Source organism: Mesoplodon mirus, assembly GCF_964341445.2.
Source record: "Mesoplodon mirus genome assembly, chromosome: 3".
Taxonomy (NCBI): domain Eukaryota; kingdom Metazoa; phylum Chordata; class Mammalia; order Artiodactyla; family Ziphiidae; genus Mesoplodon; species Mesoplodon mirus.
Genome location: NC_138978.1, coordinates 149,224,507 through 149,252,440, shown reverse-complemented (window position 1 = coordinate 149,252,440; position 27,934 = coordinate 149,224,507). Strand labels below are relative to the sequence as shown.

Here is a 27,934-nt window from a genome sequence, read left to right as displayed (position 1 = left end):
AGCTGTCCCCTAGCCTCCCTCAGCCCAGCATTGGAGGCGGGGGGAACTCTGGTTTAGACACATGTCCTGGGGTGTCTAAAAGTGGGACCACAGCAAACTGCTCTGAAAGGGTTGCCCGGGAAACAAATGGTATGGGGGACAAATGCAGTCTGAGCCTCCTTGGTGGCAATCACTGTCTTTAATTATTAATTAATTCACATTTTTGATTTGTTAGCAAGTGCCAGCTCGTAGGTGCTAGTTGAAGTACAGAGCTTAGAGGGAAAAAGACCTTAAAACCTTAGCTCTTTGGAGATCAGCCCCTCCCTGGCACCATCAAATCCCCTCTTTTCTCCCCTTTCACTCAGAATTCTTCAAATACAGGGGTTATGAGTATTTGACCATTCTCTTACACTATTAGGTCTCTGTAGTGACAAAAAGGGAAAGGGTTGTCTTCCCTGAGGTGGGGCTTGTGAAAGTCGCTATTTACATTTTTCTCCTCCTCCTCTTCCTCCTTCCTGTAGAATTCTGTCTCCATCAGGAGAGCAGAGGCTCTTATATGGAGACAGGAGATGCAAAATCTAGCTTTGACACTAGTGTATCTCATTTGTTGCCCTTGGACAAACTTCTTTACCTCTTAGGACCTCAATTTTCTCACCTGTAAAATGGTAAGAATGTGTTTTTGATTCCTTGTATGTATGCCCATGTTGCATAATCCCCAAGGCCTCAGGACTCCAGACCTTTTATGGTTTCTCCCAATACAGACAGAGGTGAGAATACCTGATGAGGATTTCAGTGAGTGTAAATACACAGAGATGCTGTGGCTTCCAGGGATTCAGTGATGTTTTTAGAAAGGTTGCTAGCTGGGTTTGTGGCCTATGTGTCCCGGTGTCTAGAAGAGCACCTGGAATCTAGTGAGTATCCAAATGCATATTTTTAATGAGGGAAAGAAGAAGAGAAGATGGAAGGGAGTGGGGGATTGGGAGATTCGGGGATGGAGTGGAAGGGAGAATCCCACTGACATCCCCAAACAAAGGTGCAGAGAAGCCCTGAATGGCTTTCTGAAATTGTCTCCCCACCCACTGTGGTCCCTTTTCTTTCTGAGAGGTCCCCTTAGATCTTAATTCTCCTTCCACACCTTAGTTCTTTCATTAGGAATAAGCTGTAGGTGGGAACGCCTCACGTCACCTCACCCCCAACAGGAACAAGTAAGCCAGGCTTGGATGCCACCGAGAAGGGACCAACATATCCTCTGAGGACAGGTAGGAAAAGCCTAGGTGGGGTGTGAGTGCAGGCAGTGGAGCCCCGGAACTAAGGGCCCTGAGGATCAACGTGATTCAGAACGTGATTGCCACGTGCGGAGGGATGGATGCAACCAGGGCTCTGTCTAGGCTTCTCTGGGGCCGTCCTGGGCGGCGGCGGCCATGTTGTTGGTCTGGATCAGGAAGGCAGTGAAGGCCATGTCGGCTTCCTCCTTGGATGACTAGAGGGCAACAGGAGAGGGGTCAGCGTTTGGGGCATTGGCTCAGAGAGTGGGGGTCGGAGGGAGGGGATGCACTAAGTATCCTAAGTTCATAATCTTGGCCTAAACAACCCAAGACTGTGTTGACCTACTGTTCTCATTCCAGCCACCGTGCTCACCAAGAGGGACTAATTTTGAGAAATGGAAAGTTGCAGCTTCTAAAAATATCTCCCTCTGTCTCACTACCTCCTTCCAACACATGGAGTGGAACCATCTCTGTTGCCTGGGCCCGTCCCCGGAAGCCCTGCCCCCGGTCACGGCCAAGGTGGCCTAGGCTGGCGTCAGCTACAAGGTTTACATTTTTCTTTCTCTACCAGTTCAGACACAACACCAGGCTGGAGGGCAAGGCTGTCTCCAGGACTGACTCATTCCCCTGATTGTTCCCAGTGCTGGGATCTCTGCTGCCGCCAGGGAGAGTAGATATGATAACAAGCGTTAGTGCTTTGGGATCAGGGAAGTACGAGGAGAGGGTAACATGTGACCCAAAGGCAGGCAGGATTTCAAGTAACGTGGCACTTGGTTGGGGTGGGAAGTGGCCTCTAGTGACTATCAGTGCCTCCCACGAGCAAATGTCTTCCAGGCCCAGAGAAAATGCTGGTCCCCGCAAACCCTCAAGGGAGGGTGGTGACCTGAGTCTATGGGTCCCATGGCCCGGGAAGAGCACCCGCCTAATTGCCAGTGTTTGACATTGGACCTGCCCACCCTGTGGCTGAATCTTTAATGCATTTGCCTTCCTCATCCCCTGCCAACCACTCCCCTTGCCCCCGCCCCCCACTGCCATCTCCCTCCCTCCTGCCAGTTTACAGCTTATAAACGCAGCTTACCTCCTGCCTGGGCCTCAGCCACATCAACACCACAACCAGAAAGACGCACTTTCCAAATACTGTTTTCACCCCCTCCCCTACTCTGGCACCAGCCGCACTCTGAGGTGGTTTTTCCTGATGTCTAACTGCAGTCTCTCATGCTGCATTTCCTTGTCACCCACGTGAGGCCTCCTTCTCCCTCCTTGCTCTCACCCTTTTCGCCTTCTTGTGTTCTTTCTTCTCCACGGCATCCTCGGTAGTGGTGGCGAACTCTGTGTGAAGAGCAGGGGAGGGTGGATCAGCCCTCCCTGGCCTCCTATTCCCATCCCAGATGCAGAGTCAGGGCTAATTGTTGTTCCCCAGGGACTGGGCATTCCCTTGAGTGAGGGATGTACCGTCTTTTTCTCCAAGAGTTGTCTCCTGAGTGTCTGGAGAGGCTCCCATGTTGTCATGGGCTCCAAAATCCCTGGAGTTCTCAAAGTCTGACATGCTAATGTCCGTCCTGTAGCTTCTGATTGAAATCCGGTCTGTCAGGGGGCAAAGAGGAGTTGGTGTAGAGATGGGAGCCGGGGCGTCCCCGAGGGAGCCCCACAGGAGAGCTGAAGGGGGGCAAGTCCTTTGTTGCTCGTCTCTGACTAGGACCCAAGGCAGAATAGAAATGACCCGAGTCTCCTCCCCAATCCCTTTTCACAGACAATCTAGACTCAACTGTCACTGACCTTTCTTCACCACTCTGCAAACTTGCAATGCCCAGGACCTTGTTTTGTTCTCAGAGATGGTTATTGCTATCCCTGTCTTGAGCCGTGAGGAAACCAGAGGTATGAAACTGGGACACCCCGAGTCACACAGCTGACTGGTCCTCACACCAGACTGGAAGCCCAGGTTTCCCAGCACTCTGCCCTCCTCTTCCTAGCAGCTACGCATCTGAACTTAGACCCCCAGCAATTGAAGATGGACTTCCAGCAGAGATGATGGCATTTGGGCCACAGCACTTACTGTAAGTTTTGAGCATGTGTGGGTTTATCATTCCCCACCTCACTTTCCTGGACCCTTCCTTTGAGCTGATAAAAGAGAACAGATCATGGCAACTCCCCTCAGCGCCTCTGAGCCAGGACTGAGGCTCAGGGTTGGAGGTTGGGGGAAGGGAGCACCCCGGGACTCACCGACATTCTTCCTGTGTCGGGCTCTGAGCACCCCAATCGCTATGGCCCCTGCAGCCAGCACCAGGGCCAGGGGCACCAGGGTGGAGACCACCGCTTTGGAGCCCCCACCTTGTCCTGCAGAGCTGGAGGAAGCATTGATTTAAGTTAGTCCCTGCAAGGGACACTGGGGATCCCAGGAGGTGCTGGCTGGTTGGCTCCAGCCAGTTCTTCCTTCCTGGTTCATCCACTGCGCCCTCCTGATACAGCCACCCGAGCTCTGTTCTTCTAAGAAGCCCTCCTAGACAGGACAAAGCTGAGGACTGGGCCTTGCCTGTATCCCCGGACTGGGAAATTGAACTGAATGGTGAACACCGCACTGGTCGCGGGAGAAGGGCAGAGAGCACAAACAGAGGCAGCGAGGGCTGCCTCCACTGTCAAGAAGCGGACAGGCTCTCCTCCTTGGGCCTGGTGGCCTAACCTCAGGTCCTTGGTCTCCAGAATGTTCTCCAGGTGGGGAGCCCCAAATCCCTCCTCACCTGCCAGGACCTTCGGGTGCTCCGCTCCCACCAGCTGGATCTCCAGTATCCTTCACTGGTCTTTCCTCTGCAAAAAGGCTGGGACCTGGATTGACTTTGCCCTCAGTCTCCCTGGCCCTCGGCTCTATCGCCTCCTCACCAGGAGCAGCATTCACTCGACTGGCATCTTGGGACCCTGGAGAGAGCAGAGGGGGCTGGATTATGGTTCTTTCTGTCCTTGAGTTTAGGGAGTCTGAGGAGTGGGACTTCATTAGGAATCCCAGGGTCAGGGTGAGATTTCAAGACTGTTACGATAGGGTCTCGAAGGACACTAGAAACGGGACTGATGGTCTTCACTAGCTTGTCACAGATGATCTCCGTCCCATTCATACCAAATTCACTTCCATCTACAAGGTTCCGTGTCATTAGATCCAGCTATGCATAAGGGTGGACCCATCATTTGTGGACAGGGAGATTTTTCACAGCTTTGAAACCCTGCCCAGGGTCTCTTGACTACAGGGCTGGGCGCCATAGTGCTGCCCCCTGGTGATAGCTTGGTTAGGGCTCCCTCAGTGAGCCTGACCAACTGGATGCTGACATAATCAGATTTCTGGAGGGACTAAAAATACCTTCATTAGGGATAAAACATTTCATGTGATATTTTAAAAAGAGGCTTGAAATGCAAACTTATTAGAAGATATTGCCCCTATTTTCTTTATCAGGCCTCGTATATGAAGGTTATCTGGCTCTCTTTTGAGCAGCCTTTGGCAGAGTATGATGCATATAACAGTGACTTTGACATTTCTACATATAGAAGAAGATCTCTCTGTATAGAAAGGGCTTCAAAGTGGCCTGAAGGAGCAACAATGGGACTTGTCTTGAAACTGAGGTTAAAGGGCAAATCCACTATTTTTAATTCGTTTGTATATTTATTGGGATGCCCTTTCTGGAAGGCTAAATTAGACCAGGTGGGGGCATAATCTACCCCACCCCCACCCCCGCCTCTTATAGCCAAACCTAGGGGCCACTCCTGATGGAGATGTTCTTAGGCAGCTTTCTGTGGGGTCCCAGGGTACGTGGGCATGGCCCTCGGAGACTCACCCTTCACCCTCTTCTCCACCGCCACATAGACAGCCACGGTCTCTCCGTATTGGTGGCCCTCCTTCACTCCGCACCAGTACCAGCCTTCGTCCTCACTGGTGACGGAGTTCAGGCTCAGGGAGACGATCCGGCTCCTCTGGTCGCAGTTCACAAAGGCCTGGCTGGGGCCTTCGACCTGGCTGGGCAGGGTCTTGCAGCCTCTGTTGCTCCACTTACACCAGTACTTCTCGTAGGAGTAGTATTTGCAGGGGAAGTGGCAGGAGATCTTGAGGGCCTCTCCCAGCCAAGCCCTGACATTCTTGGGTACCTTGAGGCTTGGTTCTCCTGGAGCAGGGAGGGAGAAATAGGCACAGAAGTCAGCGCTGGTGATGCTGCAGAAAAGTGATGGGGGGACTAGGGGGGTGCTTTGTCTACAGCCTATTTCCTCTTTGGACAACATGGTAAATAAACACACTATACTGAACACAAAAGCACTTGTAATTATGTGCCTATGTAATAGATTATTGGTGACCACCATGAGCCACTCTAGTCTATCACAGACCACAGACCTTGCTAATGACTTCAGTTTGCTTTCCTTGTTGTTATCTGCTCTCCTAGACTCAAGACAGCCATACTCCACTCAGCTGATGACGTATATACTGTAAAAGAAGCCGATGCTCTTGATCACAGGAGGTGCTACGTGTGGTAGTTTGAAGAGTGTGGGGCAGGAAAGGGTTTGTTACAGGTGCAAATGGTGGGGACGGGTGCTCGATACAGGTATGAGCAGGTGGGCTCTCTCCATCAGCATGGAGGTGGGGGAAGGTGGGAGGCAGAGTGGTTGGTGGGTGTTGCTGCTGCTGACTGGAGGGGTAGCTGGGGCTGCCTGCTTCCCTTTTGCCCCAGTTCAGCAATTACCTTCCACAATCTTGAGCTCCACCGTGGACCTCCAGCGAGTATCGCCGTCGGTCAAACACCAGTAGAAGCCGGAGTCCTGGGTGGTGAGCTGGTTGAGGATGACGGTGTAGGTGCCATTGCCTGGCTCCTCGTACAGTGCGAGCCTGCCCTCGTACTGCTCCTTGACCATCCCCTCGCTCTGCACCAGCAGCGGGCAGTGGCCATCTTGAGTATTTTCCCAGCGACACCAGTACTTCAGGCTGTCTGTTTCCTTTGGGTTGTAGGCGCAGGACACGGCAACGGAGCTTCCCACCACTCCTTTCACCACAGACCGACTTAGGGGAATCATGGTCTCTAGAAGCACAGACAGGGATGGGAAGGAAGAAGCAATGTGGTCTGGGCAGCCTCTTCCCCGTGGGCTCAGCCAGGGTGGAGAGTGACATTTAGACCAATCGCCTCACCCTCCTGAGAAAGTGAAAAAGATTTTCCTAATGTCACAGAGCCCAGTACTGGAGCCTTCACCCAGCCTCCAGGAGACTTCCCCACTGGTCTGGCGACCTTGATACCTTCCCCACCTTATTCTGAGCAGAGAATGGAAGGGGTTTAAAGAGAGACTATTAGCCTTTCTCCTTGGGCTTCTTACAAAATCTCCCCCTAGGTAAGTTTTTGTCTGTTTATTAGCTTGTCCCACAAAATGGCCAGATGTTTTTTTTCTCCAAATTAAGAAAATGTATTAGAACAGTATGATTTAAAATATACACTGTGTAGCACAGATAAGTTTAATTGTTGAGCACCCCGACTGAGGGCCATGTCCAAGGCCTCTCTCCAAGAAGCTAAAGTTGAGGTTCTGTAAGAACCCCAGATGACTGAAGATGCTGAGGGATGTGGTGAGGACCGAGCTAGATGGAGAAATGATGTACAGGGAATGTGAGCCCCTTACAGGAAAATCACAAGGGCAGTGACCATGAACTTCAAGTACTGGTTCACTGTGTCTCACGAGGGTAACTCTGTGTGGAGTGCTCCAGGGTGAGAAGGAGCAGGGATTTAACCTGCTGAATAACAAATAACCCTAAGAGATGTTGGAGGGGAGATTTTAGAAGCTGGGACATTGCCTTCCTGGGAAAGCTTTGCAACCAATAAGTCAAGACTTCTTCCATCTGAGTGTGAAGGATGAGGTGCCATACTGCTCGAGGGTCAGGGAGACTCCATGTTATGTCCTCACCATGGCTCTCTGAAACCCAGGCGATCTACAGGTCTGGTCTCAATCAGAAGCTTCACTCCCCTCATTCCTATTGATCAGGGACGGCCATCAAAGGCCTTTGATAACAGAGAAGAAGAGTTAGGAGATCACACAAGGCAGAGGCTATGTCTTATAGCGCTCATATACAGCTGCCCACAGAACATCTGATCCAGGGCTCGTCAGTGAGCAGATATTGTCAGCTGAGTGATGGAGATTAAATAGATTCACAGGGAGTGAGTGAGGCTCTCTCCTGCCAGACTGCCCACCTCTTCCCTCCCCGCCCCCTCAGGTCTCACCTTCATTGACAAAGAGTTGCCAAGCCTGGGTGGGCCAACCTTCATGAGGCTGACCATCAGGGTAGGCTCCACACAGGTAGAGCCCCGCATCCTCTTTCCTCAGGCTTGTGATGAGCACACTGAAGAAACCGTTACCCTTGGGAGTGAACAGGATCCTGCCCTCAAAGTCCTGAGCCTTCTCCCCCAGCGTGTTGATGATCACATTGCAACCTTCCGCATTTTTTTGCCGGCACAGAAATTTGGACACATTTGCCATCTCGGGGCCCAGGTCACAGTCGAAGTTGACCGAGCCCCTCAGGTCTCCATAAATCAGCTCAGGCTCGGGCTTCAGCACTTGGAGGTCAGCATTGCTCTTGTCAGCGCTGGCATCATCCCCAGCCTGGCAGACGTACATCCCAGCATCGCTGAGCTGGATTCGGTTGATGACAACGCTAAACACTAATTGGCTGGTACCCTGAATGGTGAGACGTACTCTGTCGCTGTAGCTGGGGCTCACATACCCAGTGGAGTCGGTGACTAGTATGCAGCTCTGGCCTGTCTTCTTGCACACAGATTTCCTCTTCTCAGAATTCACAGCCCTGAAAGGGCAGTTGATGGTCACTGTTCTGCCCAGGTCTGCTGTGTAGACGTGGACGCCATTTATCTGCCCAGGAGCTGCAGGATGAGGGGTGGGGGGCAAGTTGTGATTTTGCTTTCTTGCAACACAGGACTACTCAATGTTCCCCTTGAGGGCTGGGTGTGCCCTCTTTTCCAGAGGGACACTGTCAGAAGGTCTGCCAAGGCCCACCTTTACTGCTGCTTCCTCTGTGAATGCTTCCCAAGCTGGCACTCATCTCTCCCTCCTCTATTCTGTCTTGACACTTACACCTGTATCACTTATTACATCCAATCTTGTGGACTTTGGGCAAGAACTGATCATTTAATGTACACTGAGAGTTTTGATGGACTAATGGATCTCAGGTTAGAAAATATATTTTAAAAGAAGCCTTCTGGTGACCCAAGGTCTTGATCTGAAGGGTGCTCTAATAGCAGGAATTTAAGGATCCCTATGAATCTTTCCCTGCTCATGGACCTCTTGTCCCTCTTGCAACAAATATAATGAGAGAAGCTGTCCTCCTCATGCTCTTCTAAGCTAGAGCCTTAGTAAAACCTGAAATGTTTCAGGCCCTGAAGACCTAGAAAAGTGCCCCCGCACCCCACCACCAAGTAGGTCCCATCTGTGTCGTTTCCATGTTCTATTATGCAAAGTCCTTTCCTCCAGATGGACCCATAGCCTTCCCCATGCCCTCTCAGGTGATCCTTCCTCAGGCCTTCCTGTTGCTCCTGGGATGATTCCCTCTCACTTTTCCCCAGAAGTCTAAGGCACCTGGATCCTTACCTAGACTGACTTCCAGGCTCACATCAAAGGACAGGCCTCGGCTGCTAATGCCCAGACCACACTTGTAGAGTCCCGAGTCATTCCGAGTGAGATGGCTGATGTTCATCACAAAGGTGCCACTCTCTGGGAAGTTGGTGAGGTTGGCTCTGCCCTCATAGTCCTTGGAGACGTAGCCCTCTGAGGAGATGAGGGTAATGCAGCGGCCCCTGGCTCCCTGCCGGCACCAGTACTTCCGGGTATGCCGGTTGACGGAGGTGGCCGGGTAGTAGCACTTGATGGACACTGAGCTGCCTTCCACACTGTTTACCTCCTGAGGACCGAATATGGGACTCTTCATGGAGACCACTGTGGGGACAGAGACAGAGGCTTTCCGAGGCTGCAGGAGGGTAAAGCCTACTGAGAGGATCCAGACAGCCCACGCCGAGGACATGAACGTTTCCTCCCAAGACATGTGCCTTCTGTGGATTAATTACCATGTGCTACAGCTAGGCAGTTGCTAAATTGCAAAACTATTAAACAATTCTTAAATTTTAATCATAATTCATTAATGATAACATTTTAAGGAAAATGGAATCGCAAAGTTATTTAGTGATATCCCTTGTGTGTGTATATATATATATTTTTAAATCACCTTCGGGGGGTGTTACGTTATTTCCTTTGTTATCTGTTATCTCCTTATATTTCCAAAAAAGCTTTACAGATTACTTTCTTTTTTTTCCAGATAAAAATATTAAGAGCCACAAGGATAAGTCATTTCCTCAAAACCCCAAAACAAAGCAACTCATAGTGATGCTTCCTTCAAGGTCAAGGTCTTGTTTTCTTTATTCCCAGTGAAGACCCTTCACCAGACCCCTGACCTTCAAATGAGGAAGTGCCATTTCTGTTCCCCATCTCCAGTGCTGGCTCACCAATCCATTTTCAGATGTGGCCTCTCTGCCTTGTCTGTGTGGTTACTCCTCAAGGGAGTGCAAGCTTTGCAAGGGATATCCTTGGGGACAGGCCTGATTTCAGAGCCCCTAGGGAACTGGGTCTGGGATGGGGGTGGGCTGGGACCTGGCCGACGCACCTGGGAAGACAGCCAGCAGGCAGGCGAAGAAGAGGCGCGACATCGCTGGTAGCTTCCGTGGGGCTGTGCCACCCAGGCCGCCTTCTTGCGTGGTTGCTGAAAGACAATAGCACGAGGTGATGAAATTCCTTTGTCTTCCAAAACTAGCTGACCGAGTTCCTGCAACACCTGTTTCATTTTGTATCTCCAGTAACCGACTTAAAACTTGTGGAAGAATGAATGGCTCCGCCTTTCCCACTGCAGTTCAAAGTCCCATCATCCACAATGCTTTTTTGTTCCTTAATAGGTATAAGTAGATTTTCATCTTCTCAACTAAGCTGCAAAGTTCCTTTAGGGTAGGGACACGCACATGTGTCATTTCCTCTGTATCCCTATCGGGGGGACACGGTCCTGGGCAAGATCCGTTACAGCTCAGGAACAGCTCACCAGATAATTGGTTGCTACCAAGAAGTGGCTCCATCTCTCTGTTCCAGCTGCCCTCCCTACACCCCTGGGAGGTGGAGGGGGGCTGGCATATTTTATGGCGTGTCACATGAGTAAGTAGAGATGCATAGAGGCAGCCTAGCAAGGATTAAAGTGATGATGATGGTCATAACCACCATGAATGGTCCTTGTACCATGTTCCAGGCACTGTGTTAAATAATGTACCTGGGTGGGAGGGAGGGAGGCGCAGGAGGGAAGGGATGTGGGAACAGATGACTGATTCACTTTGTTATAAAGCAGAAACTAATAAAAAAAACTAATGCACCTGTATTATCTCATTTAAACTTGGTATCGCCCCTAGGAGGTGGGTATTCTATTTTTGTTGTTGCTGTTGCTGAGGAGAAGGGCATTCTTACCCACAGTTTACAAAGGAGGAAATGAAAGCTTAAATGTTAAGTGCTTTCCTCGCGTTCACAGGAGGATTAAGTGTGGGGATAGGTAGGGTGGGAGTGGAGGAGGTGGGCAAGACCTGAATCCTGCTTTGTCTGACCCCCAGGGTCTAAGCTCTGAGCCTCTCTTACTGCACTGTATTGCACCTCAAATAGAGTGGGATGCTTATCCCTCATGCTCATTCCTGTTATTTGTAGAACCCCCTTTGCTTATCAAAGCATTGTCATTTACACTATTTCACTGGAGCTCTATAAGTTCCCTTTAAATACGACAGAACAGATATAATTACAACCATTTCGTAGATAAGAACATCAAGATCTTGAGATGCTGAGTGATCTGCCCACGATTTACCAGAGACTCAGTTATGGGGTTGGGGTTAAAAATGTAGGTGTGATGGCCTCTGTTATCCTGGTTGCTGAGGCCGGCCAGACGAAGAAGGAGAATCCAAGGTAAGGCCACTCAGAGGGTGCAGCATGTGTGGACCTTGTAACATCTGTGGACATAGACCAGGGCTGGGGAGGGTTGAGGGCCCCAGGGCCCAGCCTGACCACAGCTGTCCTCTGGACCCAGACTGCAGCCTAAAGGAGGAGAGAGGCGAAGAGGGGAGTCCCCACTTTCCCACGGACTGTGACAGGCTTTCAACTTTGGAATGGACTTGACAATGAGAGTGTGAAAGGAGAAAACGGTGTTAACAAGTGCTGGGCAGTAACCAGCACCCATAAAGATAAGGAAGCTCTAAGCAGCAGGGGGCATGGAGAGGCATCTCCCAGGCTCCCTTACTGCCTTGGCCCTGTTCCTGCTCTCAGAGATGCCCTTCGCTAGCTTGAGCCAAAGGAAATAGAGCTGTTTATCTTGGTTATTTCTTTTCTGTGGGGGAATTCCCCAGCAAGGCACCTTTTTATTTCCTTGTGGAGATAAAGGTATTCTGTTTCTCCAGTTCTTCAGAAGAGTAAGAGGAGTGGATTAGGGGAGGTGGGGACAGATATGAGTGTCGGGTGGCAGCTCAAGGTTCTCTTGATTCTGGTTAACTGCCCTGGACTTTTCATACCAGGCCAATGATTAACTTCTGGAGTGGGGCCTTAGCCAAATGCCAGCGTCCGCCCCAGCCTGGATGTGCTCAGGCAACGCTGGCTGCAGGACCACCTGAGTGGGCACCGTGGTGGCCATGGGATTGACTCCCAGGTGGGAGCAGGGGTCAGAGGGCTGGGAAGTCTCTCTCCTCTGGAACTCGCTGCAGAGTCCCAAGTACTCTACCACCTGCCATTTGCGCTGGCCTTGGATGCAGTGGCCAGTGGGAGGACACAATGCCACGTGCTTTGAGGAGCCCAAGCCAATAGCAGCTCTCTGGTTCCGGTCGCTGTTCTCACCTGACATCAGCAAGCTTCCTAATATTACTGTGAGGCTGGAGTCGGTCTTCCCATAGGCTGAGCTGGGGGATGCAGCCCCGCCTCTGGATTGGTAAAAGCAATTTTGCCTTGGGTTACATAGAGTCAGATGCCAGATTTTTCAAAGCGGGGGTCCTGACTGCCAACCCAGGCTTCTCTCATCTGTGACATACTTGGATGGCTGTGAAGGTCCACATCGGGGGAGGATGCGCACACGTACCCATTACCCTTTGCATAACCTCACACCAGGGATGAGATCACCAGGCATGCACAGGGGGAGGGCAAATCTGGTAGAAGTTGACCTTGGTGAGGAAACACACAGTCCAGTCCCCAGGGATACGGGACTCTTCCCATGCCCCCATGCTCTCAAGAGCAGGAAATCTTTGCTCAAAGCTAAACTTGAAACACAATTTCTCTGTTCGCAGCTGAAAGGACCCTGGGCTTTGCGAATCATTTGAAATCTCTTCCTCTTAAAACCAGACTTTCTCCCAAACCTGGGAGATTCAGGTCTCAGGGAAGCCCCAGTTCCATGGTAGCTGGGGTTGGAGTCAAAGGATTTGCTTTAGGAAGGAAAGAAAGAGCGTAATATTTATTGGGCACCTGGTATGCACCAGATGCTTTGCTACCTTCTTTTCTTATATGACTTCATCCATCATCTCAGCCACCCAAGGGATAAATAATATCTTCATGTGCAGATGGGAAATCTAAGGGTTAGAGAGATTCTTGGCCCCAAGACTCCACAGCAGAGTGGGATCAAATCGCTACCCTATTATCACTACTTGGATGCTCAGAGGGGCCTGTTCTTTTGGGATCTACATGGGCTAGTATATCATGCATGAAGGCACATTTTCTGGCTCTTAAAAAAGGAGCCGTATTTTCACTAGTCAGGCTGGGATATTCTAAATCATTCTCATTTTACCAAGTTACTGACCCTGATATATTCATAATGTATGTCTACACAATTGTGGGTTGGGGCAGGGTGTAGGCCCTGCTGAATCATAGGGTCTATCTCCTCATAGAATTAATCTAGCTAGCTCCCCTGAAGTTAGAGTGGTTGGTCTTCAGCTCTCATGGCTTGGAATCAAATCTTTGTCCATCTAATCTTAGGTTTTTCTCCTTTTTCAGAGGGAGAAGGCTCTCCTGGACCAGGTCCTGGCTTGGCTGCTGGTGAGCACAGGCCCTCAGCAACTCTGGGTTCTTCACCTGTTCGGTACACAGCAGAGGGTCAGCTGAAGCTCTCATAGTCCCCGGGGCTTTAGAGGGAACAGAAGCAGGCACTGTGGGGACTTGAAGCCAAGTTGGCAGTTTCTGACTTCCTGTGAGTGTGAACTTGGGGGAACAGGAAGCTTGGGGCTCAGAGGAGCAGGGAGAGTCTGGTCTGGCTGGGGAAGGAGCTTTCCTTGGCCTGGACTGAATGGAGAGGCACTGACTGGGTCCATGTGGGACTATCACTCTCCTCTCCCATGGGTGCAGAGGCCGAGCACAGACTAGAGTGAGCCTGGAAACCACAGCATCGCTAGGGGAGGGAAGGCAGTCTGTGTAGTCTGGAAGGGCCTCAGACTTGTAGTGGCAGGCAGGAGCATAGGAGAGTTTATGAAGTTTATGTAAGCCCTGGATTGTGGGAGAATCTCCAAGGAAAGTCAGTGTTGGAGAAAAGGAATCGGAACTCCAGAGGGCAGGGAGATGGAGAGAGAGCAGCCACAGGGTCCAAAAGATATATGAGCTAGAAAGACCCAAGACTTTCTGGTTCCATTCCTGTCAAAAGTTGGAATGCAAGACTTCAGCAGAAATTAAGCATTTGGAATACAAGCTCCATGAAGCTCTGGGAATAAGACTTGTGGATTTTCAGATGGCCTTTTGACAAAGACTGAGAACTCCTGTTATTGACTCCATCCCATTCTACCCTGATGTGTAAGTGTTTACCTCACCACTCTACCAGGTGGCAAGCTCCTGGAAGTTAAGGGTCAACTGAGATCAATCTCCCCACCTCCAGGAGGCCTTGCTCTCCAGAGGGTGCCTGGCAAAGACCAACTGCTCAGCAAAGACTGATTGGATTGGGAATGGTTACATCCTCATTTCCTCTCTGAGAAGGGCAAAGTTAGGGCTGATTTCTCTCACTTTGCCCAATAGCTTCTTGGTTCTGGGCACTCAAGGGAAAGTAGCATGAAGAGGAGCATGGAGGATGGAAGAGAACCCAGAGGTCCCGAGTCCTGCTCTGTCACAGGCTACCAGAAGAGCGCTACCACTTGGGCAAAATATGCTGGCTCAACTTTCCCATCTGTAAAATGGGCATCATGGTCCCTGACTCTTCTAGTTGAAGAGCTACTGTGGGATGGGGGACTATGGAGTGGAATAACAGGTTAATATATATGGAAGCACTCTGAATAGTGTAAAGCGCCCTTCCACTGTAAGAGGTTGCAATTGCTCATTAGCACAGGAGGGTGAGGGTCTGTGCACTTAACTTTTACGGTTGCTGTGCACTTGGAGAGTAGCATAGAGCACGGACTCCTCAGCTTGGCTCTCGTCTCTCTTACTTGGGGGTTGTGTGATTTGGGGCAGGCTATTTAAACTCATTGAGCCCCAAGTCCCCATCTGTAAACTGGAGACAATTGTACCTAGTATAGAGAGTCGCTGTAAGGATTAAATGAAGCAACATATGTAAAGTTCTAAGCAGGGCGTTGGGCTTAAAAAAAAACAGTTCCTTGCCCATATCCTCTCTAAAATCAACACAGTCTTCTCTTTTACCTGTCTTAGAGTGAGAGAACAGAAGTCTGTTTGTTGAGCGTCCTTTGAAGACTGGGGGGAGCTGCTCAGATTAGACCAGCATGGCCTGAAAGAGGACTAGGTTAGAAGTGAGGGATCATAATTAGAGCTAGCACGTACTGAGTCATTTTCAAGGGCTTTACATGTGTTAACTCATTTAATCTTCACAACCACCCTAGAAGGTAGGATAAAATGGGCAAATGCATTTCACAGATGAGACAGTTGAGGCCCAGAGAAGTAAGACATTTGTCCAAAGTTACACAGTAGGTAAGTGACTTGGATGGGATTCAAATACAGGCATTCTGGGTCAAGAGTACAAGATTTTAGTCACTATGCTGTACTGCAGAGGGTCTTAGAGTTGAGAGGAAGCAGTCAGGAGGGGAGGGAGCAGGAAATCCAATCTTAGAGGAGAAGTTAGTCCAGTTCTCGCCTCTCTGCTTTTCACAGGAAAGGTAGTTCCTGTGAAGAGACTCTATTTGAACCCAGAGGTAGGTGCCAACAGAGAAATTTCTTCCTGAAAAATAATACTGGCTGCTATTTATTTAGCACTTACCATGTGTACGGCATGCTACATCCGTTTCCTAAAACCAGACACATTGCCTTCAAAGCTCCTTTCTACTTCATCACACTGTGTCAATGCCAGGGACTTTGGGCCCCCAGCTTCAGCCCACCCAAAGAAGGGGCAAGACATAGATGAGGGGATCTCTGCTGAGCACAGGCCTGAATAATGTTATTGTTTTTAAAGCTGGGTATTGTGTTTTTTAGGTGATGTCAGAATGTTCCCATGACCATATCAAAATGACTGCCCCCAGTGTTGTCATTTGTACTTGCTGGGTGAACTTACACCACTCACATTAACTCACAGTCTTAGTTTCCTCAACTGTAAAATGGGATTGTGATACCTACCCTGCCTACCTCCCAGCTTTGTTTCAGGTGGGAAGGGAATGAAGCTGTGAAAGCCAAGGGTAAGTGTGTTTACCACTTGGAAGCTGCTGCTATCACCCTATTTGTAAAATAAAACCACAGCATCTAGAGGTGCTAAGAGACAGCTAGCTGCTCTCCTGGCTCCTGGTTCATGGCTCGTTCTGCTACATCACCACACCCAAGGCCAGGGAGAGAGATGGATGGAGAGTTTCAGAACTGGCTCTGGGCAGACCAGAGAGTTGCCTTCTACCCTAACCCATGAATTGGCATATCTCGTCTCCAGGTGTTCAAGGACCTGTAACTCCCCTAGTGAAGGGGGAGAGTGATGGCGAAGGCTGTGGTGCAAAACAGCGCCAGCAGCTTAGGTGGCCTGGGGCAGTTGCAAAAAGGGAAGTGGGGGCAGTGAGAGACGGAGCTTGCGCAGCAGCTGTGCTTGTGCCGGAGGGTCCCCTGGCTGGCCTGGGGATGCTGTCAGGATGGGCCAGGGGAAAGCCTATGTCTGAGGCCTCCGGGCTGCTGAGCCAGGAGGAACATCAGGATCGGGGAATGCTGCCTGTGCCTGGGAGGGGTCTCTGCCCGCCTTACTCGCTTTCCCAGGAAGGACCTCGTTTTTCCCACTTTAGCAGATGCAGGATGATACAGTGATACACACTATACCTCAAAGTGGCAGGAATCTGTGAGAGCAAAGCTGGGTTGAAATTGGAAAGGATCTCAGAGCCTCTTCGAAGCCGGGAAAAAGGGGCTGCCTGTGCCCCCACCAGAAAGCTGGAGGTGGAAAGCTTCAAGGACTAGAAGAGTACCTGCCTCGCGCCAGGCACTGCATATGCCTTATTCTATCCAGGTCTTTCTGCTACTCGATAGTCCTGGAATAACTGAACCGAATTGAAAAACACCAAACAACTGTTATTTCGCTCTAGAGTTTTCAAAGCAATTCCACACGTTTCCTCATTTGAATCTCACATCCACCCTAAGTGATTGGCCTTATCTGTATCCCCATTTTACACATTAGGAAACCGAGACTGAGAGAGCGATTAGGTGACTTGCCTAAGGTCACAGTTAAGTTATAAAGGAGTTAGTAGGGAATTCAGAGACCAAACTTAGAGCAGAACCACATGTGCTGACCCAAGACATCCCTTCTTCCCACCTGCTGAGCTTTCACCCATGCGTCCTTACTCAGCTCTCCGGGATGTGCCTGCCTACTCTCCACAACATGCTCAGGCACACAAGCAGCGACCACGTTCTCCTCACCCCACTCTCTGTAAGCTGGGAGTCATGCACACAAAGAGCACTGCCTGAGTCACCATCCCGGGCCCTTCCCAGATGGCATCCCTTTGGGGATCCCAGAGCAGCCACACTTACTTTTAGCCACTTCCTTCTATCCTGTCAGCTTCTTGGGCACAGCCTGCTGACCAGTCCGCAACCCTTGCCTTTCTAGAAGCCTCTGTCAGGACACTGGGTACTGCTGCCAAAACTGAAACTGTGTGTGGTGCTTGACCCACACCTGGGCTCTTAAAGGGACACTCTCCCATGGGCATGGCGGCTGGCCAGTGGCACGTGACTCCCACAGATCCCTTGCTTTCCTTTCCTTTTGGCTTTCCTGGCTGGCACCACTTGCTTCTCCTTGACCTTGGGAGACTCTGTTACTTGGGAATCCTCCATCTTTACAGCTGCAAGATGTGAGACAGGGTATCAAGCATGAAGAGCTTGTTCTGTTGCTTTTTAGCTGCAAGATCCTAGGCAAGTCACCTTCATATTTCTTTTCAGCTGGAAACTAGGGAGAGTAATACCAAACCTATAGGTTGAGGATATAACCAGATATTAGATGTGAAACCCCTAGCCCAGGGCACGGTGTGGAATCGATATGCATTGGAAGGGGTATAGGTGGCAGGAAGAGCCTCACATCCTTGGACTCATATCTCCACTCACCTGGCAACGTCCCCCACTCCCTGGGCTATTCAGCCTGGATTAAGTCCACTTGTTACGCATCTCCTGCAGAACCCCTTTTGCCAGCTCCAGAGCTCCCAGGACCCCGGGGACCGTGCTCTTCCCTCCTCACTCACTAGAGGAATTGGAGATTCTGGCTGCCTCTGAGCTCCCCCAGGAATGGCAGACCTTGGAGTCTTGTTGGAACCTGGGCTTGGCGCCTCGGCAAACAGGGCGCTGACAGGTAGAGCTGGGGTAGAAACCTCCTTCCCTGACTCAGTTAGTCCTTGGTGCTCTCCCTGACCTGACCCAGTTAGGACTCCCAGGAGTTCCCCAAATGACCTTAGTCCTGAGTCACACAAGTGAACCCCACTCCCCAACACACATGTGCGTCCTCCACCCCTCACCATGCTCCCCCCCACAGAATCCTGCCCCATCTTACTTGCGCAGGGCTGACCCAGGCTCTCCCTACAGCATCCTACAGGCTGAACCCCAAAAGGGGAAGGAGGAAAGGGGAAATAGAGTCCCGGAAAAACACAAGGCAGTCAGAGCCCAGGTCTTATTTTAGCTAACCACTCAGTCACAGCAGGCTATCAACTCGCGATCACAGGTTTGGATGGCAAGAAAAGAAACCAGGTTTTCTACTATGGAGCTTAATTTTAGACCCTAAACCCACAATCTGACTGATGTAAGAAAAAATTACCTAGTCACTTCTGGGCAAAGTTGGTCCAATTCAACTATATCTCAGTCACTTTACTCCCGATTGAAAACTCAGTCTCATTCTGGATTTTCTTTCCTTTTTGTCTCCCCTCTCTCCTCTGGTGATGATGTAAACCCTGGGGAAGTGGGCATGGGTGAGGGGATGGCTTGTGCCAGTGTAACTGTCGAGGCAGTGGGAAGGAGGGTCCCATCACACTGGCCTTGCTTTGTCATGGTTCTATGTTGGCCTCATGCACCAGAAGGAAATAGTCCCATCCACTGAGATGTAATGTGCTCTGCTGGTTGGTGGCCTTTATACTGGCCCATCCTGAGAGGTCTGTTGTCCACTCTGTGTTCTACTTGTCCCTTCATCTGGGCTCCTTTGGGTAGGACCTCCGGGCCCCCTCAGCCCTTCCTCGCCCTTCTTGTGTATGCAGGGCAAATGTGGCTCATCTGCATCTTTCTGATGCCTTCGGAAGATCGTGTGCCTCAGAGGCACGTTGTCCCCAACACCACTTGTAGCCTTCTGTGCTCAATTGTCCCCATGTAACTGGGGCTGCAAAGGACATTGGCAAGATGCTGACCACCAAAGTTGCATACAGGACAAGCAAGGCACAGGCCCCCTTGGCTCTGGCATCTCCAAACCCTTCGGGATCTCTCCCTCATTGTCAACCTCCTCTCCCGACTGCAGCCCTGATCTAAGCCCGATGGTGGTGGGTGGGAAGGCACAAAGACGCATCGATAGCTAAGCCATCTTTCTCCCCCTTCAGCAATTGTTCTTCCTTCCAGTTCCAGGGTCAATGTGAAGTGGGAGGATGTGAGGGGAGATGGAGATGGTTTGGGGACAGTTAGGGGAACATCCTGGTTCTGCCAGATTATAGCTCCTTTCAAAGGTTTTCCTTCTTATCTCTCTTTCCTTTGGAACTCAATTGTCAAGATATTTGTAGGTTTTGTTTTCTTAGTCTCATTAACCGATTTCCTCCAAAGCAGGGATACCTTATGTTGTCTGGGCTGGAGTTGGTGTTGAGAGAGGCCCACTGAGCACTAAGACAGAACCTTGATGAGTGTAAGCCTGTGGGGAGGGAGGGAAGCACATCCATGAAACAGTTGCTTCTCATGCTGCCTTGGGGGCCTCAGATCTCCCCTCCTATTCCTGTAGTCTGTGATGGTGGGAGGGTTCCTCGATCGTGTCCTGTTGTATTCCCAGGAGTCCCCAAGACTATCTTAGCATACCGTTCCCCCACTCACCCCCTCCCTGCCCTACATATCCAAGACCTGCCTGGATTAGTGATCCAGCTTAGGGAAAGAAGAAAATGAGAAGCAGAACCCAGGGAAGAGCCACAAAGTCAAGGCCCTGCGTCCTATTTTGGGCTCAGCCACATGCTAGTGGTGGATTGGAGTCCCCCAGCTTCTCCTCTTTCACTGTGGTTTCCCCACCTGGAACCCACTGGCCCTAATACATAGCTCCTGCATCCCAGTCCTGAGAGAGGAGATACAGGCCAAGAGGGTCCAACTACCCAACTCAATAGTGATGATAGCAACAGGAAGTATACCTCCCAAACTGCCATCACTTCATATGCTTAAAAGCTTCCCCTCCCTCTTAAAATAATCATATGAGAAGAATATAATAATGAGAACGGCTTCTCATTTGGCTTTCATGACTCTGGGACTCAGCATGAGTCAGTGTGGGGAAGTGCAGAGCCCTGGTCTGGGGAGAGAACACGTGTATCGTGGCTCTGGCTTGCTGAGTAACCTTTGCCAAATCACTTCCTCCTTTAGGGCTGCAGTCGTTTCATCTGTTGAATGTTGGGCGGGGGGGGGGGGGCGGGGGGGGCTGGACCAAATGGTCTCCAAGGCTTTTCCAGTTCTAGGATTCTGTGTTTTGATCGAGCACCACATTAGAGTCCTGTGGCTGCTGTAACAAATTACTACAACCTGTGTGGCTTAAAACAGCTGAAATGTATTATCTCTTGGTTCTAGAGGCCAAAAGCCTGAAATCAAGGCGTGGGTGATGTGCTTCCTCTGGAAGCTCTGGGGAAGAATCTGATCTTGCCTCTTCTACCTCCTGATGGCTGCTGGCATTCCTTGGCATCCTTTGGCTTGTAGCTGCATCGCTCTGATCTCTGTCCTTGTGCTCACGTTGTCTTCTGAAAGTGTATCTCAAATGTTTCTCTGCCTCTCTTATAAGGACACTTGTGATGGCATTTGGGGTCCACCCGGATAATCCAGGATGATTTCCTCATCTCAAGATCCTGAACTGAATTACATCTGCAAAGACCCTTTTCTCAAATAAGGTAACATTTACAGATTCTAGAGATCAGGAGGTGCACATGTCTTTGGGAGGTTATTTTTCAGCCTACCACAAGCATCTACTATGCCCATGACCAGTTCGATCAACTTACCACAAAATTACGCCCACAACAATTTCGAGGTCCAGGGAGATTTGAGACATGCAGGGGTACGCATCCCTGTTCCCCAAGGGCTTATGGTTTAACTGAGGAGTCATCACCCCAGCACACCACTGCCAAAGAGCAACACCAGCCAGGCAGTGTAGCCTTGTGGAAAGCTCCCAAGCTCCAGACCCAGAACACCATGGCTTTACATAGGAGCCCTGCCACCTACTAGCGGAGGGACCCTTGACAAGTTTTTTAACGTCTCTGGACCTTGGTATTCTCATTTATAAAATGATGCTAATTACACTTACCCCATAATTATGGTATGAAGATTAACTGTAATATGGACAGTGGCTGGCATCTAAAATGTGCTTATTGTCCAGCTTCAAATGAAAGGGACAGCATAGGCTTTTGGAACAGAGCCGCACTGATCCATGAGGAACCAAGGGCAGGGAAGTGGAGTGACTTGCCCAGGTTTACATGGTGAGTTGATGGCATGGATGGGTTGAGAACCAAGGTCTCCCAGCATCGGGCACTTTCCTCCACTTCCCAAATCCTTTACTCCCCCAGATGAATCTTCTGAATTGTGTTTCCCCAGGCAGCAAAGGGCTCCCATGTGCACCCTGAACTGATCCAGGGAAGACTGGAGAGGGCCAGGTCCACATGCCTCCGCAGGCCCAGCCCTTCAGATTGGCACCACTAGCGTGTTGCTCCCAGACCCGGGGCTGATCCAGCCACCAACGGAGAAGGGGAGGTCAATGCCATCCAGTCCTTCCCCAGAACTCCACTACCCTTCTGGCATTGCTCACTGTGGACGGTCTCCATGAATGTAGCTGGACAAGTGAGATAAGATAGGACGGATGAAATGCCTATAACTGCTGTTTACTGCCTGCTCTCTGCTCCCATGTGTGGATCTTTAGCTGAGTCAGTGTTTAACCCTTGTTTGGAGTCAATGTTTAACCCCAGGTCAGCCAGCCCTGAAATTTATCATTCCTTGGTAAACCAATAATATATAGTATTTTAGTGTCAATCACTGGAAAATAGAATTGTGACAGTGGATTTACCAAAGCTAAATAGCAAGCCCCATCCCCCCCCACTTTTTTTTAAGGATGTTGACTGTTTGGGATTATTTATGCCATGTATCCTGCCCTCGCCATCAGCAAATAATGATCTAGCATTTCCTGGCCCCAGCTGTCGTCTACTGGCAGGAGCACAGCATTGGCTCTTCTTGTTCTAATTTCTCCTTTGCGGCTTGGGAGAGGGCATGGGATGGGGACGACTGTCCTTTTGGTTAGCTGAGCGCTGCTGTCTGGAAATGTGGTCCCTAGTGTGGTCACTGCCTGGAATCCCAGACTAGAACCATCCAGTTGGCTGGGCTTGTTCGGGCAAGCTTTTGGGGGAGTTTCTGAGCACAGACTTATGTTCAGAGGCTCCCTGGTGAATCTCCCCATTAGGAAGTAGGTAGAAGGAAACTTCATTATAAATGCTCTATGTTTGCCTGGGTATTGGGTGATTTCATAGGGGCTCCCCAGGGCCCTTCTTAAGGAGCTTGGAGCATAGCATCTATGATCTGGCAGCATTATGTCCATGACAAGAACAAGCTCAATGAAGGAAAAGTCAGAATGGCAAGCTGGGTGGTGGATATGTGGGGAGTGTGAAAGAGGAGGAGAGGGCTGCGACCAGATTAGAGGTTCAGGTTACTGGATGTGTTGGAGAGGGTGACTTACTGGCCAAGTGTGTGCACCTGAGCCTCAAATTTTTTCTTTTTTCGACATGAACTCACTGAGTCACCTCCTTCTCCCTGACTACCTGCCTCCCTGTGTCACTGCCCAGATGTCCAACCCCTCATCTGTTTTCCTAGCTCTGTTGACTCCCAATCAGGGAGTGAAAACAACATTTCTTCTAGGCCTTCCGGGATGGTGGTGAGGAGGACTGTCTGTACTCTATCACTGTGGCTGGTGGGGGAGTGAAGGCAGAGACTGTGGTGGCTGCCCCCTGAGCCTATGTCTTGCCTTGAGGAGGCTAGGAGTGATGAAGCTGAACATGAAAGAGCCTGGAAATGGAAAGTTGGCCTTGGTCCCAAGGCTCCCTCTATTTCCCCTAAGCCAGTCCCGGGACCCCAAAGAGCTTTTATTCTCTGGTTCTGAGAGGCAGGAACAAATGAACAAACCATTTCTGGGGTTACCAAACCACTCTCTTGCCCTCTACTACCTCCATCCCTTGGCCAGGAAGGGGCGGAATAAGGAAGATTTTCAGAGTAGACATCCAAAGTCAACAGAGTGTCAGGTGACAGGACCCAGCCCCTCTCATAAGCTACTGGTATCTTCCTGAAACCTTGTTGTTTCCTTGTTCCTGGTCTGAGCCTGGCCTTTAGCCCAAGGTTTGCCTAGCAGGCAGCCACTGGAAAAATATCGCCTGTGATCCCCTGCAGCCTGTGCCATCCGAGCCTCAGTGGTCCCACCTGTATAGTGGTGTACTATCTGCTTCTTTCTGGTGACATATACTATAATAAATTTTCAGTTTTCTTTGCTACATGGGTGGAGGAGAGTGCTGGCAAAATGAAAAATTTAGACAAGTTGCATTTCCTAACCAGTCTGCCCTTCCCATGCCAGGCTCTAAAGAAGTGAACTCCCTGATGCCTTTTTCTGAATTTGTGTCTGAAGTGAGGTGCAACATCTTCAGATTATGGGACAACTTGGAAAACACCTTTGGTCATGGTCATCCTGGCTCTCCTCCTCTTGTCTAATATACTCAGGGCTGGGGAGCCAGGACTCTGTAACATTAGGAGAAGAAGTGGCCCTTGTTGATTGACCCTCTACACTCAGAGCAACACTGGTAGATCTAGATCAAGGCAGCAAACAGGCCAAGGTTGGGAAATCGGCCAGAGGTTCGAAGAGGCAGAACACAGAAGATGCCAGATGCTAATCAGGGAACATATGTCTTCAACAAAACGGGACCAGGAGGCAAATGGTGGCCTCCTGACCTAGTGCCTCAGTGCTCGTGATTTCTACAAGCCTCTAGGAGTATGGCATAGGGTCCTTTCCTGCAGCTGGCGCCTCTCTGCTGCCTGTCTGGGTTTCAGCTGACCCCCTGGAGATCAGGCCATGGGGTGACAGCTCATCCCCTTGCTGATAGTGAAGGGAGCAGGTTGGCCTGGGAGGACCAGTGCCTGCAAGCCAAGCTGTGTCACTTCAAGAAAAATGGAGGGCTTGGTGGCCCTGGACCCTTCATGCAAGGCTACCCACAGAGAGTGCGTTTCCTTTCGTGTAGAATCTCCATTCTCCATTGAACGTTTGTCAAGCTGTTAGCCCTGGATTATCTACACCAATGGAAAATAATCACATAATCCATGTCTACTTGGCTGAAGTGAAGTATAAGTCTTTCGGTGGAAGTACCTTCCTCTTTATATCTGACTGGAGCTGTTATTTAACTGATTCTGTATTTCCCAGACCCCACTGGCTCCTGGAGAAGAGGAAGAAATCCCCGAAGTCTTAGTGGAGAGCATGAGAAGTAGTCTGTGGAGTTAAGCGTTTGCCCTGAGTTACCTATGACGGACACCGCTGCAGGCGATTAAGATCTGAGCAAAATTTGTACAAATGCCAATAAGGACCTCGGGGCTGGTGAGTGAATTTTTAGCTCTTAGTTCCAGCTCCCTGAACTTTTCCACTTCACTTAGCCAGGACAGGAATAAGTCAGCTCAGTGATCGAAGAGAACAAATTACTGGAAATGGTTATGACATTTTTACACCCAGGCCTAAAAGAGGAAAACAAGGAATTCTCTAGAACCTTAAACAGGGAAGGCCTGACCAGATATGCAGGCCATAAGTCCAAGTATGGAGGTGCAGCGCCGTGATCAAGGATCTAGGCTGTAGCTGCTGTGCGTTCAGTGCCCAGGCGTGTAGCTACTTCCTGTCTCTGGCTTCAGTCTTCTCATCTGTAAAATGGGGATTATCCTGCCTACCTTACAGAAATGTTGCATCAAATGAATACGGAATGTGAAAACACCTAGGGGCGTGCCAGCTGTGTAGAGATACTTAACGAACAGTAGCAACATTAATAAGTAGTGGTGGGGTGAGAACGGGAGGGTTGAGCCCTAACCCGGAGAACATGCTTGATCCTAGGAAAGTCAGTGCTTCCCTGCCCTGTATCTTGGATTAGAAATCTCCACGGACACTTCCCTGATTCCAGCTTCAGAGATGGAGTGTCTCCGTGCCCCTCATCCCAGAGGTGTGGGTATCATGCTAGCTGGGGATATGAGATTAAAAATCCAAAGCACTGACAATACCCAGCAGTGGCTGTGGCCTGCTTAGCCTGCTTTGCCTCTGGCCCCTTAAGTCCAAGCTCCTGCCCCACTGCAGGCATCCTTTAGCCCATAAAGGAAAGCCGTAGGCCTTCGGGGCTGCCCCACTTCCTTCCTGGCCAAGATTTCCCTCAGATCTTATCTCTGTTCTGCTCTGAAGACTTTGATCTTGGCTTTGCTCCATCCATTTGAAATTTTACTGGCTTCTGCTTGTGGACCTCAGCTTTCCCTGGAACTCTGATTTGGCAGTCTTTCCTACTTCTGGAAGCTGCCCCTGACTCCAGCCCCTTGGCCAACACCCTTGCTGGTTGGTCCCCTCCTTCCCCCAGGCAGGTGGTCAGGCAGAATGCCCCAACGGCTGAATCCCAGACAGAAGGATTACAAGAGCTCAGAAGGAGGAGGGGGTGAGGAAAGGGGTGGTCCAGGGCAGCTGTTGAGAAGGAGTGATCCTTCATATCAGAGTGGGAACAGGAGAGTCTCAGTTGGTTTTATGGCTTAATGCAGGGATTGGCAAATTATGGCTCTCGAGCCAGATCCAGATCCAGCCTGCTTCTGTAAATAGTTTTGATGGAACATAGCCAAAGTCATTCACTTAGGGATTGTCTCTGGCTGCTTCTGTGCTGCCAGGGCAGAACTGAGTAGTTGTGACAGAGGCTGTATGGCCTGCAAAGTCTAAAGTATTTACTATCCGGCCCTTTCCCAAAAAGGTTTGCTGACCCCTGGTTTAGTGCATCAAGCTTCCCCAAACAAGAAGTTATTTGAGGAACCCAGTCCTGTGAGGTTGCTTCACCAAAACACAATAGTCCAAAACCCGGGGAAACACACACAATGTCCCCACCCCCCAGAGCTATTCACAATGCACCTTAGTGAATTAAAGTCTTCCAAAAATCCTGCACAAAACCTGTTTTTTGTTTAACCCACATTTCCCAAACTTCTTTGGTCTACCAAACCTTTTTCTCAGCCTGCCTCTTAACAGGCCTCAGAAGCTAGAATTCGGTGGACGCCTCTGGAAAACTCTATCAGGTGGAATGATCCTATACAGCCTGGGTTCTCTCCTGTCCCTGCCTCTAATGAGCTGAGGGACCATGGTTGAATTACATACCTTTCAGGGCCTGCTTCCTCATTGGTTGGATGGGATAACAGTGGCTCTCCTATCTCTTTTACAGGTGTTTCAGGCAGGAGGTCCCTGAGATCATGTGCATGAAAATGGTCTGGAGCTAGGGCTGTGGTGTCATTGATTTTTGACGATGAGCTTTTCTCTGACACATTGTTTAGCTAAGGTGAAATGGGGAAGCCACCAGGTCAAGGTCGTGAGTTCCCTTTTCTAGTCCTCACTCTGTTATTCCTAATTGGGTTAACTGAGTGACTTTCAACAAGTTACTTCCCCCCATGGGGTCTCAGTTATCTCACCCTGGGCAATGGAGTTTAGACTGGTTAATCTCTGAGGATCTATTAGCTCTGAAATTCGGTGATTCCATTTGGTTAGGTGCAGGCAACTTCCCTGTCTATCCAAAGCGGTGAGTCTTTCTCTCCCAAACCATGAAAATGGCATCATATTGATTTTCTCTGGACGTTGTCTGGGTTCAGCTCCACCTATGAGGAGATAGTAAGGAAGGAAGGATTTCTGGTGCTGCTGACACCTTAGGAGAGAGGGCCGAGCCTCCTGGGAATGTCTACCTGACAATTCTTGACTTGATACTGGAGGCTTTCTTTCCCTTCTCTTCCAATGATCAAGGGCTGCTCTGTCCAAACATGAAGTTCAGACAGCTTGCTGACAGATCTGGCAAAATAAAGAGCAGATGTAATTCCTGAAAAGACAGTGGGCCCAAGAGTGGAGCAAAAGTCCCCCAACAGGCATGAAATAAAGTGATTGTAAAGCAGAATCCACATAAAATTCCTCTTGGCCACCTTCTCTCTTATCTGTCCCTCTTACCATAACCACTTTCCAGCTTCATCATCAGTCCTTGATATCAAGGATTTACAAGCAGTTGAATAAGAGGAGCTTTATGAAGAAGATGAGAATCTACTGAAAAATACCCTCTTCCTTCATGAACTTAGGAAAATCCCAGAAAATCTTGACAGGGTCAAAAGGTCTACAGCATAATAAGTATGGGGCCAAATGGGCAGGGATGAACTGGGAATGAGGGTTCTTCCTTTTGGTCCCTGCGTAAGGACCTATGGGATCATCTAGGGGACTCCCAAATGAAGGGAGATTCAGAACATCTGTGTTGACAGTGTCCCCAGAGGTCATGGAGCCCATGCCCCTCCAGTCAGCCATTCAGTCACAAATATTTATTGCGGCCCCTACTGAGCTGAAGTTCTTTGGGGACATAGTAAGATGGAGAAAACACAATTACTGTCCTAAGAGCTTAGAATGTACTTGAAAAGGATATAGTTTAATGTGTGCAGCAGGCTGAGTGTTAAGAGATGTCAGAAAAAGGGGACACCTACCAAGGGCTAGGAGTGATGGTTGAAATGTTGTTAATTCTCCACTCTGATTGGAAGCCTCTCATATTTTCAAACCTCCAGGAATGGAAATTCCACTTTTTCCAGGTCCACTGACCTCCTCCAGTAACTAATAGATCCTTTCTTGAAGACTTCTTTGAGTCATAGTGTCGCCTTTGGCCATGAAAAACGCTGGACCTTCCTTGGTCCAGTGATGGTCAGCCTTTGCTTCCCCAGATGGAGTCCCAGCTCCCCAAGCTTCCCTTCATACAGGCGGAGGAAGGAAGAGAAGAGGCTGGTATTCAGTCCTGGTTCTT

General features: G+C 49.9%; 1 protein-coding gene across 1 annotated transcript; it reads right to left on the bottom strand.

Annotated features, from left to right (window-relative positions):
• Positions 1-159: 159 nt before the first annotated feature.
• On the bottom strand, positions 160-17,329 carry PIGR (polymeric immunoglobulin receptor). The gene is made up of 11 exons (XM_082616562.1): positions 17,217-17,329; positions 9,913-10,008; positions 8,847-9,191; positions 7,469-8,122; positions 5,954-6,286; positions 5,060-5,383; positions 3,980-4,154; positions 3,465-3,586; positions 2,697-2,828; positions 2,515-2,573; positions 160-1,459 (listed from the first exon to the last, which is right to left on the bottom strand). The coding sequence occupies exons 2-11, from the start codon at positions 9,953-9,955 to the stop codon at positions 1,364-1,366; spliced, it is 2,283 nt and encodes a 760-aa protein (XP_082472688.1). The 5' UTR covers positions 9,956-10,008; positions 17,217-17,329; the 3' UTR covers positions 160-1,363.
• Positions 17,330-27,934: the final 10,605 nt, after the last annotated feature.

What these genes read in the sequence shown, in the direction of transcription:
- PIGR (XM_082616562.1), bottom strand. Translation starts at nt 9,955, where the DNA reads ATGTCGCGCCTCTTCTTCGCCTGCCTGCTGGCTGTCTTCCCAG. An exon ending in GCAACTCTTTGTCAATGAAG is followed by an intron (nt 6,287 to 7,468) that starts GTGAGACCTGAG and finishes CTGTGCTTCTAG; the next exon opens with AGACCATGATTCCCCTAAGT. An exon ending in GCACCCGAAGGTCCTGGCAG is followed by an intron (nt 3,587 to 3,979) that starts GTGAGGAGGGAT and finishes TGCTTCCTCCAG; the next exon opens with CTCTGCAGGACAAGGTGGGG.